At 45.5% G+C, this 17,955-nt stretch overlaps 2 protein-coding genes across 2 annotated transcripts in view; both read right to left on the bottom strand.

The window, feature by feature from the left end:
* The window catches only part of LOC139582244 (gamma-aminobutyric acid receptor subunit rho-2-like), a 31,431-nt gene extending 27,292 nt beyond the window's left edge, over nucleotides 1-4,139 (bottom strand). Inside the window, exon 1 of the mRNA XM_071412229.1 lies at nucleotides 3,919-4,139. Coding sequence (XP_071268330.1) covers nucleotides 3,919-4,037 — 119 coding nt within the window. The 5' untranslated portion in view covers nucleotides 4,038-4,139. The remainder of the gene's footprint in view (nucleotides 1-3,918) is intronic.
* A 3,017-nt stretch (nucleotides 4,140-7,156) lies between these two features.
* ube2j1 (ubiquitin-conjugating enzyme E2, J1) overlaps nucleotides 7,157-17,955 on the bottom strand; it is a 36,070-nt gene continuing 25,271 nt past the window's right edge. The window contains exons 6-8 of the mRNA XM_071413803.1: nucleotides 14,788-14,914; nucleotides 14,398-14,517; nucleotides 7,157-8,565 (exon numbers count right to left, since the gene is read on the bottom strand). Coding sequence (XP_071269904.1) covers nucleotides 8,299-8,565; nucleotides 14,398-14,517; nucleotides 14,788-14,914 — 514 coding nt within the window. The 3' untranslated portion in view covers nucleotides 7,157-8,298. The remainder of the gene's footprint in view (nucleotides 8,566-14,397; nucleotides 14,518-14,787; nucleotides 14,915-17,955) is intronic.

Raw genomic sequence — 17,955 nt, 5'->3', positions numbered from 1 at the left:
CACACACACACACACACACACACACACACACATTGTGTGCTACTTGATTGAACTCAGACAAAACTAAAACTTTAATGTGCATGTGCAGCATCTCCCCTCCATGACCCCACAGGACTCAAGTCCACAGACAAAATAAAAACAATTTCAGGCAAAATAAACATTTATTGAAAGCATTGTTTACTAATGGGGAATGCAGTCAGAGGCTATAAAGGTGCTGCAGATGACAGTCTCCCCAGTTCTCTCTTTGCTGAAGCCATGAGTGCACGTACAGGTCGTAGATCCGATTTTTTCAGATGTCCAGGAGGAACAAGAGAACAATGATTTAGAAGAGGAGGAGGTATCTGAAGAAGAAGATGGGGAAGAATACAACCCAGAGCATGACGCATCATCTTCAGATGAAGAAGAAATCCCCAAAGCTGAAAGAGAGACATTTTTGTCAAAGAGCAGCAAAATAACATGGTCCTTGTCACCATATGACAACCAGGGCAGGATGGCAGCACAAAATGCCATAAGGATGACCCCAGGGCCCACAAGACATGCAGTGGCCCATGCCCAGGACATCGCCTCAACATTCTACATGTTCATCACACCAGCCATCGAAGAAATCATCCTGGAGATGACAAATGTGGAGGGTTTCCTTAAATATGGAGACAACTGGAAAGGGATGGATGAGATTGACCTGCGTGCCTACATAGGGCTGCTAATCTTAGCGGGTGTGTATAGGTCCCGAGGCGAGGCTACATGTAGTCTCTGCGATGCAGAGAGTGGAAGGCCAATTTTCCGTGCCACGATGCCACTGAAAGTCTTTCACACTTTCTCAAGAATGTTATGTTTTGATAACCGTGAGTCAAGACCTGCAAGACGTGTGAGAGATAAACTGGCGGCCATAAGAGAGGTCTGGGAGAAGTGGGTGGAGCGTCTGCCATACCTTTACAACCCTGGGCCTGAAGTAACAGTGGATGTGTAACGGTCATCTGTTGAAGAAGGTGTGGACCAAAGCGCAGCGTGGTAAGTGTTCATGCTTTTTATTGAAACTGAACACTAATAACAAAATAACAAAGAGAATAACCGAAACAGTCCTGTCAGGTGCAAAACACTAAACAGAAAATAACTACCCACAAAGCATAGGTGGAAAAAAGCTACCTAAGTATGGTTCTCAATCAGAGACAACGATAGACAGCTGCCTCTGATTGAGAACCACACCCAGCCAAACACAAAGAAATACAAAACATAGACAATGAACATAGAATGCCCACCCAAATCACACCCTGACCAAACCAAAATAGAGACATAAAAAGCTCTCTACGGTCAGGGCGTGACAGGATGAGCGACTGGTTCCATTCAGAGGTACATTTTTATTTTCAAATCTGTAATGATTTTCAGTGTTAATTTTATTATGTATTGCTGTAATATCCTTGATTTATGTGATTGTTTTCTGTGACACTAATACTAATTACTGATAGTAATCTCTTTTGTCAAAAGGTCACTGTCCTTTCCGGCAGTATATGCCCAGCAAGCCAGCAAAGTATGGGATCAAGATATGGGTGGCCTTTGACACACAATCCAGCTAAGCTTGGAAGATGCAAGTCTGCACAGGGAAACCGACCACCGGAGGCCTGGAGAAGAACCAGCGGATGAGGGTTGTGCTTGATATGACAGATGGACTGAGGAGGCACAATGTCACGTGTGACAATTTCTTCACCTCTTATGAACTCAGCCAGCAGCTCCTGAAGAGGAAGATCACCATGGTTGGCACAGTTAGAAAGAACAAGCCTGAGCTCCACCCTGCACCCCTCGCAACAAGGGGGAGAGAGGCCTTCTCATCAAAGTTTGCCTTCATCCCCACCACCACTCGAGTTTCTTACCTCCCAAAGAGGGTCAAGAATGTGGTCCTCCTGAGCACACTGCACAAAACGGTTGAGATCCGTGATCGTGAGGACAGGAAGCCAGCCATCATCCTGGACTACAACCACAACAAAGGAGGCGTGAACAACCTGGACAAGGTGATTGGAACTTACAGCTGCAGGAGGATGACTGCCCCCTGGCCTCTGGTCATCTTCCATAACATCATTGATGGGTCCTCATACAATGCCTTTGTGATATGGAACAAGATCAACCGTACCGGTGGATGCCTGATAAGCGGAACAAGAGATGGGTGTTCCTGGAGCAGCTGGGAAAGGCACTTGTAACCCCACACATTCAAAGAAGGGAGCGCCTCCCCCGCACAGCAGCCTCTGCAGCGCTTGTGAAAGCTGTTCAGAGGGCTGAATCTTGTCCTGATCCACCTGAGACTGCAGCTGGGGCAGGCAAGAGGAGGAGATGCCAATTCTGCCCCCCAAAGAAGGACTGTAAAACAATACTATGTGCTGCACATGGGAGAAATACATCTGCAAAGTCCAAGCACACACACTTTCATACTGTCCTACGTGTGCTAATTAGAGTTGATTGATTTATGTTCTTCACGTTTTTGTTTTGTATCTATTATCTTATTTTATTCTTATTTATTGTTGTTGTTTATACACCTTGTGGGTGGGGGCAATGGTTAAAAAAAATGGGAGAAGACTAGTATTTTGTAGTTGAATTCCTCATTGTACAGTATATAAGAATATATCAAAAGTTGAAGACTGTTATTGTTTCCCTTCAATAAAATGCATTCAAAACACCTTTCTGCACATTTCTGCTACTTTCTTAGGCTATACAAGTGCTATCTCTTGCTAAAAAAAGTAATGTTCACACATATGCAGTACCTTTAGCAATAATAATAATAATAATAAACCTCTACTTTAGCAAAGAAAACAATTATGTGTTGTAATAAAAAACGAGTGATGTACACTGATTTAAATGCAGTCTTTTTGCGTTGTGATATTCACAAAGTTTGTGTATTCACAAAGTTTGTGTTGAATGACAGGTTGTTTCTTCATGCAAAATAGATTTGGGGTTTAAAATTCAATTAAGCTGCTTTATTTTAGGGGTTTAGTGAAGGGAACACCCTTAGAACAAGGGGAGTATACAGCATGTTAAGACTACTAATAAGACTACTAATATACAGCATGTTAAGACTAATAATGAACACACATTGTCCCCTGGGGACCTCCACTTCATGCTATAGGGGTTGATTTGTAATTGTAATCCTATAACTGTCTACTGGACAAAAATGTCTCATGTTATAACTCAATATACAAGAATAACATAATTGGTTAGTTACTTGTAATACAGCAGGGGATCCTGAGAACCCGATTAATCCACTGTCCCCATGGAACTGTTAAATCTGTTAAATCTTGCAGATTACATGAACCATGTTCTGCCCTTACTGTAGCCTACTTCAAGTGCATTTGAGAGCTTTGTGTCATTGAACAGCCTCACAGTGGGATCACCTCTCATTTCACAGATACGATTATTAACAATGACGGAACACATCACTGGTCACAACCGTCAGTGAAGCATGATGCAGAATAATGATGACAAGTTCAGATGAATGGCATGGATGATGACACTTGCAGATAGTGATGATTCATGACATCTCTGCTCATGCAGGGTCCATCCATTGATTGCATCCGTCCATCATATGCGCACTGCGCTCTGGATCATCTTTACGCACGGGCACCGTGCGTGTTCGAGTCGAGACTACCCCACGAAGGCTAATATTTACATACAATCTCCGTGTTAACGACTAGAACGGGTTTAACATTACTGAAACGAGCCATAAATCATTTTCAATGTAAAATATGTAGTCGAATAAATAGCCCAGTATTAGGCTACATCAAACGGAACGTAGGGTTCCACAAGTGTGGAATTTAACCAAATAAACAAAGAGGATGGCATGAAGACCTCCAGTTGTTTTAAAGTGCAAACGAAAGAGTGAAAGAACGAAACACATTTGGATGGACTCTCAAAAAGGGTAAGGATCCAGGTACTTACGCGCCATGCTTGTAAGATTCCACCGCCCCGGACCACCGCCTTTTCCTACTTTTGTGCTTTCGGCATTCCCCGATAAGTATCAAGCAAAAAAGTAAGAACAAAAACTTAATATAAGGCATTATGTGTGAAAACTCAAAAGTCTTCGAATGAGTGAAGCGATCCCTTTAATCCACGTCCGCAATGGTTTGAGCATTGTAGCATATTTTGTTCCCAAGCATTGTAGTGAGGCAGTTTGCCGGTTGAATAAGTAACAATGACTGATATGTTTACAAGGCCAAGCGGCTTGTCCCGCTTATTGCTCCCTGATTGGTCCACGGTCTACAGTGGTTGGTTTCCAAGCGCTCCGAACCAAGGCACCGCGCGCGCAGCTTCAGCAACAGCTCTAGTTTAGCTACGGTATAATGACATGACCACATTCCAGGGTGTCAGTGTGAAGTTGATTGGCAACCTTTTCACGGTGGGAAGACGTTTACTTGACACAGGGAATCCTCGATCAACTGATGTAAGGATTTTCAACAGCTGTCTGGCGCTTCCCGAAAAACCAAAACGTAGATATACGGCGCCTGTTCTTATTAAACCTCTCAGAAACAACCCAGATAGCACTATGCATGTAACTATAATATAACAGGCCTGGAATCAAGTATCATATCAACAGCAAGTGCATATCGTAATATACAGTGCATTCGGAAAGTATTCAGACCCCTTCACTTTTTCCACATTTTGTTACTGTTGCAGCCCCTATTCTAAAATTGATTCAATTAAATGTTTTCCTCATCAATCTACACACAATACTGTCATCAAGTATCATATCAACAGCAAGTGCATATCGTAATATACAGTGCATTCGGAAAGTATTCAGACCCCTTCACTTTTTCCACATTTTGTTACTGTTGCAGCCCCTATTCTAAAATTGATTCAATTAAATGTTTTCCTCATCAATCTACACACAATACCCCATAATGACAAAGTGAAAACAGGTTTTTAGAAATGTTTGCAAAAACCCCTGAAAAATACATTAATTACATAAGTATTCAGATCCTTTGAGACTCAAACTGAGCTCAGTTGCATCCTGTTTCCATTGATCACCCTTGAGATGTATCTACAACTTGATTGGAGTCCACCTGTGTTAAATTAAATTGATTAGACATGATTTGGAAAGGCACACACCTGTCTATATAAGGTCCCACAGTTCACAGGAAATGTCAGAGCAAAAACCAAGCCATGAGGTTGAAGGAATTGTCTGTAGAGCTCAGAGACAGGGTGGTGTAGAGGCACAGATCTGGGGAAGGGTACCAAAACATTTCTGCAGCATTGAAGGTCCCCAAGAACACAGTGGCCTCCTCCATTTTTAAATGGAAGAGTTTTGGAACCAACAAGACTCTTCCTAGAGCTGGCCGCCTGGCCAAACTGAGTAATCGGGGGAGAAGGGCCTTGGTCAGGGAGGTAACCAAGAACCCGATGGTCACTCTGACAGAGCTCCAGAGTTCCTCTGTGGAGATGGGAGAAACTACCAGAAGGACAACCATCTGCGCAGCACCACCAATCAGGCCTTTATGGTAGAGTGGCCAGACGGAAGCCACTCCTCAGTAAAAAGCACGACAGTCCGCTTGGAATTTGCCAAAAGGGACCTAAAGGATTCTCAGACCATGAGAAACAACATTCTCTGGTTTGATGAAACCAAGATTAAACTCTTTGGCCTGAATGCCAAGCGTCACGTCTGGAGGAAACCTGGCACCATTCCTACGGTGAAGCCTGGTGGTGGCAGCATCATGCTGTGGGGATGTTTTTCAGTGGCAGGGACTGGGATACTAGTCAGGATCGAGGGAAAGATGAACAGAGCAAAGTAGAGAACCTTTGATGAAATCCTCTTCCAGAGCGCTCAGGACGTCAGACTGGGGCGAAGGTTCACCTTCCGACAGGACAACAACCCTAAGCAACCAGCCAAGACCACGCAGGAGTGGCATTGGGACACGTCTCTGAATATCCTTGAGTGGCCCAGCCAGAGCCCAGACTTGAACCCGATCGAACATCTCTGGAGGGACCTGAAAATGGCACCATCCCTACGAGAGTTTCAAGTTCCTTTGAGTCCACATCACCAACGATCTATCATGGTCCAAACACACCAAGACAGTCGTGAAGAGGGCACGATAAAACCTTTTCCCCCTCGGGAGACTGAAAAGATTTGGCATGGGTCCTCAGATCCTCAAAAAGTTCTACAGCTGCACCATCGAGAGCATCCTGACCGGTTGAATCACCGCCTGGTATGGCAACTGCTCCGCCTCTGACCGCAAGGCGCTACAGAGGGTAGTGCGTACAACCCAGTACATCACTGGGGCCAAGCTTCCTGGAATCTAAGACCTATATAATAGGCAATGTCAGAGGAAAGCCCATAAAATTGTCAGAGACTCTAGTCACCCAAGTCAGACTGTTTTCTCTGCTACCGCACAGCAAGCGGTACCGGAGCACCAAGTCTAGGACCAAAAGGCTGCTTAACAGCTTCATAGTCACTTCACCCCTACCTACATGTACAAATCACCTCTGACCTGTACCCCCGCACAGTGACTTGGTACCGGTACCCCCTGTATATAGCCTCGTGATTGTGTTCCTTTGTTACTTTAGTTTATTTGGTAAATATTTTCTTAACTCTTCTTGCACTGCACGGTAAAGTCTACACTTGTTGTATTCGGCGCATGTGACAAAGTTTGATTTGAAAATAGCTGTGCAGCGACACTCCCCATCCAACCTGACAGAGCTTGAGAAGATCTGCAAAGAATGGGAGAAACTCCCCTAATACAGGTGTGTCAAGCTTGTAGCGTCAAACCCAAGAAGACGTGAAGCTTTAAATCGCTGCCAAAGGTGCTTCAACAAAGTACTGAGTAAAGGGTCTGAATATTTATATAAATGTGTCATTTAAGTAAATTTGCAAGCATTTCTAAAAACCTGTTTTGCTTTGTCATTATGGGGTATTGTGTGTAGATCAATGAGGGAAAAAAACGATTTAATACATTTTAGAATAAGGCTGAAACGTAACAAAATGTCCAAAAGTCAAGGTCTGAATACTTTCCGAATGCACTGTACATATTTTAGAGAACTTACTGGATGATGAAATCTGATCCTTTATGTGTACATGTGTTTCAACACTCTCCAGATTACTTAATGGTTTGAGCAGAGATGGATAACTAAGTGTTACTTTCAGCCATCCGTCATGACACAGAAAGAAATAAGACTGACACCGAAAAAAAATTCCAAGGCATTTATTTTCTGATACAATGTTCAAACCTAATGTATGGTTTAAATACAGTCTGAAAAGATGGAGAGATGTCTAAATTACATCTTGAGACATGAATCAAGCGGTCTTACATGTTTCAAACTTAGAGAGGCCCTATTCTGGTCATTTTATTTGCCTGGAAGTAAAATGTGCACACAACATTTAAACCTCTCCATTAGTCCCCAATCCCATTTCTTTTGAGGACTTCAAAAGAGAGGCTATAGTCGTACAGTCTCTTATAATCTCCCTTTCCTTTAAGCTCATGAAATTGAGTGACAAGGAGTTGGCAAGAGAGCAGAAACAGACTGGCACTCAGGCTATAAGATTGACAGACAAGAGTATGTATACTAGCTAGGTTGTATCTGCTATTGCAAAGTAGGAACAGCCAGAGCATTGGCTAGGCAGTCAGATATGTAAACGACATAACAGTTGAGCAGAAATTGTTAGCATCTTATCTGTATACAAAATGTTAATCATATTGCTTCCCTTTGCACAATTAAATAATAATTTTGAGACAAACAATTTAATAGCCTTCATTGTTTACATGTTATATGACACAGCATTGTCTTGTTTAAATATTGAGAGCAATCAGCAATTTCTATGATAAACAGATGCCTGACAAATTAAAAAGGAGAACTACAGCAGACCTGGGTTCAAATATTATTTGAAATAATTTCACATACTTTATCTGTGGTTGCTTGAGCTTGCCTGGCTACATATTCCAAAACAAAAAACAACTGGCATTCCAGGGAGGCTAGAGCAAAAACAAAAGTATTTGAAAGATTTTAAATAGTATTTGAACCCAGGTCTGATACAGTGTCTCTCCATTGGGGAGGTTTGGATACAATACTCCCATTCTAAAAAATGTAATACACTCTAGAGTCAATTCAAAGTAATAGAAGACACCTTGGGAGGTGTTGTGGTGGTGAGTCAACCCCATCCTCCACAGGAATGCAAGTTACCCTCATTGTAAACCAAGCCGTCTTCGAAGCCCACGGTAAAGAGAAAGTCAGTTTGTTGCCAGCTAGGGTGTCAGGTCAGGTGATAGGAGGGGCGGTTGACTCACTCGACTCAGGGCGGTGGTGGGGCTGAGGAGGTTAAGGTTAGTTTTGTCACAGCTCGTAGTCAAACTTGTACTCGTTGGTCAGGTAGACCCTGCGGAAGATGAGGGCAGCCAGGAGCAGGGCGAGCACCACGATGAGCACCACAGAGCCCGTATGGCTGGTGTCCTGAGGAGGGTGGGGGGTGGCGGTGTGGGGGAAAGTGGGCCTGCTGGGGGGCTCTATCTGGTCTCTCTGTTGCTGCTGGGCCCGGCGCTGGTGGGTGCTGGGGGCTGGGGGACTCGTCTCCTCCTCACTGGGAGGTGGAGCCGCCTCGGCCTGCAGGGAGCACAGCATAGCATATACAGGATCAGACAGTGGACCAACACACACACTGCATGAACACACACACACTTTGGGCCATCTTCTATGTCACTTCCGGTTTGGAGCGTGCAGTCGCAATTCCGCTTCGCTCCACAGGTAGTTTTACCATTTTCATTTTCATTACAGTACAACGGTTTGATTTGTTTGATCTTAGCTAGCTACATAGCCGTCTTTGTATCAAAGATAATTGTGTAGTTATTGTGTAGTTATTGAGGTTCGCTAGCCAGCTATTTTCGTCCGAACGTAACGTAACGTAGTCAACACTGCTAGCTAGCTAGCCACCGAATAGCAGCATAGAAGCATAGCAGCACTGGAGAAACGATTACATTACAACGGAACGACTTGATTAGTGTAGTGTTAGCTGGCTACATAGTTGTCTTTGCTATCTTTGTATCTAAGATAATTGTGTAGCTTAGAGTTGGTTAGAGTAATTATTCGGTTAACTAGCCAGCTATTTTCGTAACGTAACGTAGTCAACACTGCTAGCTAGCCAGCTAGCCACCGAATAGCAGCATAGCAGCATAGCAGCACTGGAGAAACGATTGCATTACAACGGAACGACTTGATTAGTGTAGTGTTAGCTGGCTACATAGTTGTCTTTGCTATCTTTGTATCTAAGATAATTGTGTAGCTTAGAGTTGGTTAGAGTAATTATTCGGTTAACTAGCCAGCTATTTTCGTCCGCCGCGCTGCGCTGCCGTCTCCTACCTAGTCAACACTGCTAGCTAACACTGCTAGCTAGCCAACTTCCACCGAATAGCAGCACTGTAGAAACTCACATTACACATTGTAGCTAGCTACATAGTTGTCTTTGCTGTCCTTGTATCCAAGATAATTGTTTAGTTTTGAGAAATTGTCGAGGTTACCTAGCCAGTTAGAGGTTACCTAGCCAGCTACACGTTCAAACAAAGTCAACAACGCAGCCACTGCTAGCCAGCCTACTTCACCGCCAGCAGTACTATATCATTTTAGTCAATAAGATTTTATTTTATTTTTGCAACGTAAGCTTAACTTCCTGAACATTCGAGACGTGTAGTCCACTTGTCATTCTAATCTCCTTTGCATTAGCGTAGCCTCTTCTGTAGCCTGTCAACTATGTGTCTGTCTATCCCTCTTCTCTCCTCTCTGCATAGACCATACAAACGCTTCACACCGCGTGGCCGCTGCCATTCTAACCTGGTGGTTCCAGCGCGCACGACCCACGTGGAGTTCCAGGTCTCCGGCAGCCTCTGGAACTGCCGATCTGCGGCCAACAAGGCAGAGTTCATCTCAGCCTATGCGTCCCTCCAGTCCCTCGACTTCTTGGCACTGACGGAAACATGGATTACCACTGACAACACTGCTACTCCTACTGCTCTCGCCTCGTCTGCCCACGTGTTCTCGCACACCCCGAGAGCTTCTGGTCAGCGGGGCGGTGGCACTGGGATCCTCATCTCTCCCAAGTGGACATTCTCTCTTTCTCCCCTGACCCATCTGTCTATCGCCTCCTTTGAATTCCATGCTGTCACAGTTACCAGCCCTTTCAAGCTTAACATCCTTATCATTTATCGCCCTCCAGGTTCCCTTGGAGAGTTCATCAATGAGCTTGACGCCCTGATAAGTTCCTTTCCTGAGGATGGCTCACCTCTCACAGTTCTGGGTGACTTTAACCTCCCCACGTCTACCTTTGACTCATTCCTCTCTGCCTCCTTCTTTCCACTCCTCTCCTCTTTTGACCTCACCCTCTCACCTTCCCCCCCTACTCACAAGGCAGGCAATACGCTTGACCTCATCTTTACTAGATGCTGTTCTTCCACTAATCTCACTGCAACTCCCCTCCAAGTCTCCGACCACTACCTTGTATCCTTTTCCCTCTCGCTCTCATCTAACACTTCCCACACTGCCCCTACTCGGATGGTATCGCGCCGTCCCAACCTTCGCTCTCTCTCCCCCGCTACTCTCTCCTCTTCCATCCTATCATCTCTTCCCTCTGCTCAAACCTTCTCCAACCTATCTCCTGATTCTGCCTCCTCAACCCTCCTCTCCTCCCTTTCTGCATCCTTTGACTCTCTATGTCCCCTATCCTCCAGGCCGGCTCGGTCCTCCCCTCCGTGGCTCGACGACTCACTGCGAGCTCACAGAACAGGGCTCCGGGCAGCCGAGCGGAAATGGAGGAAAACTCGCCTCCCTGCGGACCTGGCATCCTTTCACTCCCTCCTCTCTACATTCTCCTCTTCTGTCTCTGCTGCTAAAGCCACTTTCTACCACTCTAAATTCCAAGCATCTGCCTCTAACCCTAGGAAGCTCTTTGCCACCTTCTCCTCCCTCCTGAATCCTCCTCCCCCTCCTCCCCCCTCCTCCCTCTCTGCGGATGACTTCGTCAACCATTTTGAAAAGAAGGTCGACGACATCCGATCCTCGTTTGCTAAGTCAAACGACACCGCTGGTTCTGCTCACACTGCCCTACCCTGTGCTTTGACCTCTTTCTCCCCTCTCTCTCCAGATGAAATCTCGCGTCTTGTGACGGCCGGGCGCCCAACAACCTGCCCGCTTGACCCTATCCCCTCCTCTCTTCTCCAGACCATTTCCGGAGACCTTCTCCCTTACCTCACCTCGCTCATCAACTCATCCTTGACCGCTGGCTACGTCCCTTCCGTCTTCAAGAGAGCGAGAGTTGCACCCCTTCTGAAAAAACCTACACTCGATCCCTCCGATGTCAACAACTACAGACCAGTATCCCTTCTTTCTTTTCTCTCCAAAACTCTTGAACGTGCCGTCCTTGGCCAGCTCTCCTGCTATCTCTCTCAGAATGACCTTCTAGCTCCAAATCAGTCAGGTTTCAAGACTAGTCATTCAACTGAGACTGCTCTTCTCTGTGTCACGGAGGCGCTCCGCACTGCTAAAGCTAACTCTCTCTCCTCTGCTCTCATCCTTCTAGACCTATCGGCTGCCTTTGATACTGTGAACCATCAGATCCTCCTCTCCACCCTCTCCGAGCTGGGCATCTCCGGCGCGGCCCACGCTTGGATTGCGTCCTACCTGACAGGTCGCTCCTACCAGGTGGCGTGGCGAGAATCTGTCTCCGCACCACGTGCTCTCACCACTGGTGTCCCCCAGGGCTCTGTTCTAGGCCCTCTCCTATTCTCGCTATACACCAAGTCACTTGGCTCTGTCATATCCTCACATGGCCTCTCCTATCATTGCTATGCAGACGACACACAATTAATCTTCACCTTTCCCCCCTCTGATAACCAGGTGGCGAATCGCATCTCTGCATGTCTGGCAGACATATCAGTGTGGATGACGGATCACCACCTCAAGCTGAACCTCGGCAAGACGGAGCTGCTCTTCCTCCCGGGGAAGGACTGCCCGTTCCATGATCTCGCCATCACGGTTGACAACTCCATTGTGTCCTCCTCCCAGAGCGCTAAGAACCTTGGCGTGATCCTGGACAACACCCTGTCGTTCTCAACTCACATCAAGGCGGTGACCCGTTCCTGTAGGTTCATGCTCTACAACATTCGCAGAGTACGACCCTGCCTCACACAGGAAGCGGCGCAGGTCCTAATCCAGGCACTTGTCATCTCCCGTCTGGATTACTGCAACTCGCTGCTGGCTGGGCTCCCTGCCTGTGCCATTAAACCCCTACAACTCATCCAGAACGCCGCAGCCCTTCTGGTGTTCAACCTTCCCAAGTTCTCTCACGTCACCCCGCTCCTCCGCTCTCTCCACTGGCTTCCAGTTGAAGCTCGCATCCGCTACAAGACCATGGTGCTTGCCTACGGAGCTGTGAGGGGAACGGCACCTCCGTACCTTCAGGCTCTGATCAGGCCCTACACCCAAACAAGGGCACTGCGTTCATCCACCTCTGGCCTGCTCGCCTCCCTACCTCTGAGGAAGTACAGTTCCCGCTCAGCCCAGTCAAAACTGTTCGCTGCTCTGGCACCCCAATGGTGGAACAAACTCCCTCACGACGCCAGGTCAGCGGAGTCAATCACCACCTTCCGGAGACACCTGAAACCCCACCTCTTTAAGGAATACCTAGGATAGGATAAAGTAATCCTCCTAACCCCCCCCTCCCCCTTAAAAGAGTTAGATGCACTATTGTAAAGTGGTTGTTCCACTGGATATCATAAGTTGAATGCACCAATTTGTAAGTCGCTCTGGATAAGAGCGTCTGCTAAATGACTTAAATGTTAAATGTTAAATCTTTCTAGAAGCACATCGTTTTTTCCCACCACCAGAGACATGGTGTTACTTCACAGCAAAACGTGTTTAATTCATGAGCTTCTCAGCAAATGTGCATATTGGTTAACAGTTGGTCTTGGGAATAACACTTAAGTTGCAGCCATGAAAATACACTAAGGTCATAGCAACTAAAAAGGCTACCGTTGATTGTTTTGAAGGGGGAACAGTCTTATTTAAAGTTGCTTTAAAGGTGATGACTAAACAGAGAGCAATAGGGTACAGCTCAGGTTTTACACAGAGAGAGAGAAAGTTCAATCTCCCTCCTCCTGGTTAGGGGATGGCTGCAGGCCAGGGAGGGCTGGCGCGCAGAGAGACAGACATTGGGACAGAGTAGGGAGCAGTGAACAACACGCTATAACCCTGCCTATATCACTCTGTTCAGTTTGACATAGGAAGAGCAAGGCAGACCGTGATGATGCAGTCAAGGTGTGGGATAACCACAGAACCAGAATGGTCCCCCTCCCGGCCAGAGGTTACATCAGTCGTTTGTTACTGCATCCAGCAGTCTATTTTTTTGACTATCCCCGCTCTTTCTCTCCTACTCAGGCCAGTTCAGTTCAGAGGGATTGAATCCAAATCCACATAGACCCTTATGTATGAAGTATGAAGGAACATAATCCCTTCATTCATCTTCACCGTGCTTGGAAACTGCAACCCCAAAATTGCTAATCATCTTTTCCAAATAAATAATTATGCTATTAAATAATACATTATAAACGCTGATATCTAGCTGTAAATCGGCTTATAAGAAAACATCAGTTATGAGTGTTGTCATAGGGGACTGCTAGAAAGTGGCATCATGTCTCACTGGCAGCGAGTTGGTGCACAGTGAAGAACCTGGAGGGCCAGAGAGCAGAGTGCTGCCTGCACCGTCATCATACAGTATGATTACCTCCCGAGCCATTAAACACATTGATAAAAAATAAAAAAAAAATAAAAAAAGGTGCTGTTCACTGAGTGAGTGACAGAGGCTGATGCAGCACAGTGGAGCCACGGCATTATATAAAGCACTATGAGAGATTAGGGATCATTTACGGGGTAACAACGTTGCCATGTTCTCCCTTTTATACCCCATTCTGGAGCCTCGGGACCCCCCCGGGACACCCCCGCCACTCCTCTCATAAATAACTCTTTCATTTAATGGCTCGGGAATAATAACGACAACATCGCCGGAGAAAACAGTCTTCGGGGACGTCGTCTGCGACAAAGGTGGCACAATCGTGCGCAACCATGCCAACTACGCAACCATACCAACCTGTTCTATAGCAAATACATGAATAATCCCCTAGTATAGCAAATATCTTCAGTATGCAGTTGTCTCTGCCCACGTAGGTAGCAGAGATTGCTTATTAAAATATGTGTAGGTGGGAGGTTTGTGGTGCAGGGTAATCTCATCCGCCAGCCGTCTCGCTCTCGCTTTCCAACTGTCTGTTTTCACAGTGCCTCAGAAAGGGACTTGAATGGAGCCTATGTCAGGAGCAGGAAAAAGTGCTGCTGGGTTTTAATTGGTTGATCTCACAGTCCAACACCAGCTACTATAACACCGATGGTGTTCCTCACCTGCTCAGCCTGGGCGTTCTCCTCTTCCTCCTGTCTCCCCGGGGAGGATGCCTCTCCCTGGGGTTCTGTGGGGGGCTCACTCTCTGCCCCTGTGCTCACACTGCCCTGCCTGGACTCTGCCTGCAGAAGCAAACACACAGTTGACGGTTGCTGTCACACACAATGTACTCCAGCTCTTGTCAGCGGGCTGAGACAATATTCCTCAGGTGCAAAGCCCTATCTTTGCTGTATGTGACTGGTTGACTGCACAAATGGGTTAAGACATGGAAACACGTGTTTCATCCAGTTCTGACATCCGGTAAAAGGTTTTGAAGAAAACTGACGAGACTAAAATGTAAATAAACAACACACCGTGGCTGGGGTAGGATTGTGGCTGGTAGGCAGTTGTACCTTGAAGTTGATCTGCTGGGCAAGCTCTTGGTCCTCTTGGTCCTCGGGGCTGGGGTTTGTGGGGGAGGGAGCCAGAAGGGCTAAGTGCATGGAGCAGCCACAAGTCTCACAGCAGAAGTCCTGGGATCTGTCAGAGGGTCAGCGAGAGCGAGTTATAGACAAAAGTGTTTACATTGAATTTTTCTTGGTTTTCCTGGAGTCAAATGGATTAATCTGACAAGCCGGGTAGAGAAAATGTGACTCAATATATAAACTCAGTGTTTATAAATGATGGGGAATAATTCACCCCAGCAGTCCTCTAGGCAAAAGAGGGCCTGGATTTGTGTTCGTTTAGTATTTAGTACGATCTGCCCAGGCAGCAGCTACTCTTCCTGGGGTCCAAACAGGAATAAAACAGTGCATCATAATAAAACAATAGCCTCCATCATAAATAAAACATCATACAAGGCATTGTGCATTATACACATGTACATTGCTCCTATATTACTAATGTACAATATAAAATGTACAATATTGCAATGTGTGTGTATGTATGACTTTTCATAGTCCGTGTGGTTCCTTGAGGTGTTGTTTTATGTTTATTTTTTTTTTTTTAAATTTTAATCAAATTTTACTGCCAGCTTGAGTTACTCGAGGTGGAAGAGAGTTCCATGTAGTCATGGCTCTATATAGTACTGTGTGTTTCCAAGCCTCTGTTCTGGACTTGGGGACTGTGAAGAGACACCTGGTAGTATGTCTTGTATGGGTGTTTGAGCTGTGTGTTAGCCGTTTGAACAGATAGTTTGTGACTTCAACACATCGCACAAAGACAAGTAGTGGTGCAGTCAATATCTCCTCTACTTTGAGCCAGGAGAGATTCCAACAAAATAGCTCCCACAATCTTATTATCCATGGAATAGAACGTTGCGGATAAAGTTCGGGAATTACAATTTGTTCGTGTTTTTTCAGAGCCCCCATACTGCACAACGAAGATCAGGAAATTAAATCATTGGTTGGGGGTAAGTTTCTCAAAAACAAAGTAAAATAGCTATAAAAAAAATATTTAAAAAGAAAAGTGTCTGGACCCTTCTATAACATGCCATTTACATCAAATTCTCTGTTAACAGTGCATTTTCATATTGAAGCAATGCAATTATAACAGTGTGGACTGCAAACATGCTCAACATACTTAGCAAATATGGGGCAGGCTATTTAAAGAACTAGGCTATAACAGACTAACACTTGAATTGTAGTTGATGACAATGCAATACATAAAAGACCATAAATACACCACTTGAAGCAACCACATATTTAGCCTTGGCGCAAGTTCTGATTGACCAGTGAGGGGCCAAGCGTCGACACACACAACTTGTTTATTCATCAAAACCTAGCAATTTCATGCCACCGCGCCCATAATTCCAGTTGTGAAAATAACAAATATTTCTGACACACCCTGAACCGAACCAATGACGCTACCACCAGCGCTAAGATTTACCATTGCGCTAGGTTTGTTCAAATAGAGCACGGAGTCGTTTGGCTGGAGCTCCAAGCACAACAATAGCAAACTTAGAGAAACTTCTTGGAGATTTGGTTAGTCAACGATGACTCAGACAATCTGACAAGACGTATGGATTGAAACTCATCATGTGAAGAAAATATTCAACTGTGGCTTGGAGAGCGATATTGACAGTTACAATTCCATCAACGAAGTCAAGCATGACATCCCAAGAGTTGCTGTTCTTCCAATGTACTCCCCCCCCCAACCAAAATCATGCTTTAATAGGCAGAAAATACAACCATCTGAAATGTTTTCCTCCTCTAACTTCTGCATTATTAACACTCGTCATTACAGCAGTCTGGGAGCCAGCAAAACTTCCCTATCAGTTTACTTTTCTGTCAGGAAACAGAGCCAACTCTGAAAACTACGGATTATTCTCCTGTTTCGCTGCTTCCTGCTGGGTGCCCCTGGCCCCGACGTTGACTGACAGCTTTCACAATTACCGCAGGGCACGGAGACAACCAAGACAGGAGATCTGAATCAAAGCGAAGTTGCTCTCTCAGCAGCAGCCACGACAGCCTTTCGTGAAACGGGCCTTTCTTTCATCCGGAAGATAAACAGCCACGCAGGCAGGGTGTGCACTGTATGTATTTATAGACAGGGATATGTTCCTGTGTCACATCTCATCTTCATGTGTTAATTAAACAGCCAGTTGTTAAAGACCCCTGTCCTGATATGTTAAATACAACAGACATCTGGGATGCGGTTCAAATAGCACCCGATTCCCTTGAGAGTGCACTACTTTGGACCAGAGCCCTTTAAAAAAAGGTAATAGGGTGCCATTTGGGACGCAACCGCTGGACCCCTTGCTCTTTTGATCTCAAAGTCAGAGCTCGGTGCGAGTTTCTTCAGAGGGAGAGACCCGTACCAATGCGAGAAGAAGAGCATCAAGATGCCCAGACGTGTCAGCCAGAGACCCTTTCCCTCAGCCACTAATGCTGCCATCTCATAAGGTCCAATGCTGGTGCCTTGGTTTCCCTGGTAATGAGCATAGCTATTTGTAGAGGGCATATCCACTGTGGCCAGGGTGTTAATTTCATGACATGCTTGCATAAGCTTTGCTTTATGCTCAACTTTGTTGAACAGATGCCTGTCACACAATATATGTTCTCCATGTACAGCTAGTCCATCAAAATTCTATGTAAAGCTAGTGCGTACCACACCAGTATCCAACATACATACAGTGGGGAGAACAAGTATTTGATACACTGCCGATTTTGCAGGTTTTCCTACTTACAAAGCATGTAGAGGTCTGTAATTTTTATCATAGGTACACTTCAACTGTGAGAGACGGAATCTAAAACAAAATCCAGAAAATCACATTGTATGATTTTTAAGTAATTCATTTGCATTTTATTGCATGACATAAGTATTTGATACATCAGAAAAGCAGAACTTAATATTTGGTACAAAAACCTTTGTTTGGAATTACAGATATCATACGTTGTAGTTCTTGACCAGGTTTGCACACACTGCAGCAGGGATTTTGGCCCACTCCTCCATACAGACCTTCTCCAGATCCTTCAGGTTTCGGGGCTGTCGCTGGGCAATACGGACTTTCAGCTCCCTCCAAAGATTTTCTATTGGGTTCAGGTCTGGAGACTGGCTAGGCCACTCCAGGACCTTGAGAT

Source organism: Salvelinus alpinus, chromosome 8 (genome assembly GCF_045679555.1).
Source record: "Salvelinus alpinus chromosome 8, SLU_Salpinus.1, whole genome shotgun sequence".
In the NCBI taxonomy this organism is placed as follows: Eukaryota; Metazoa; Chordata; class Actinopteri; order Salmoniformes; family Salmonidae; genus Salvelinus; species Salvelinus alpinus.
Note: the sequence above shows the minus strand (reverse complement) of the source record. Positions and strands in the feature narration are given on the sequence as shown.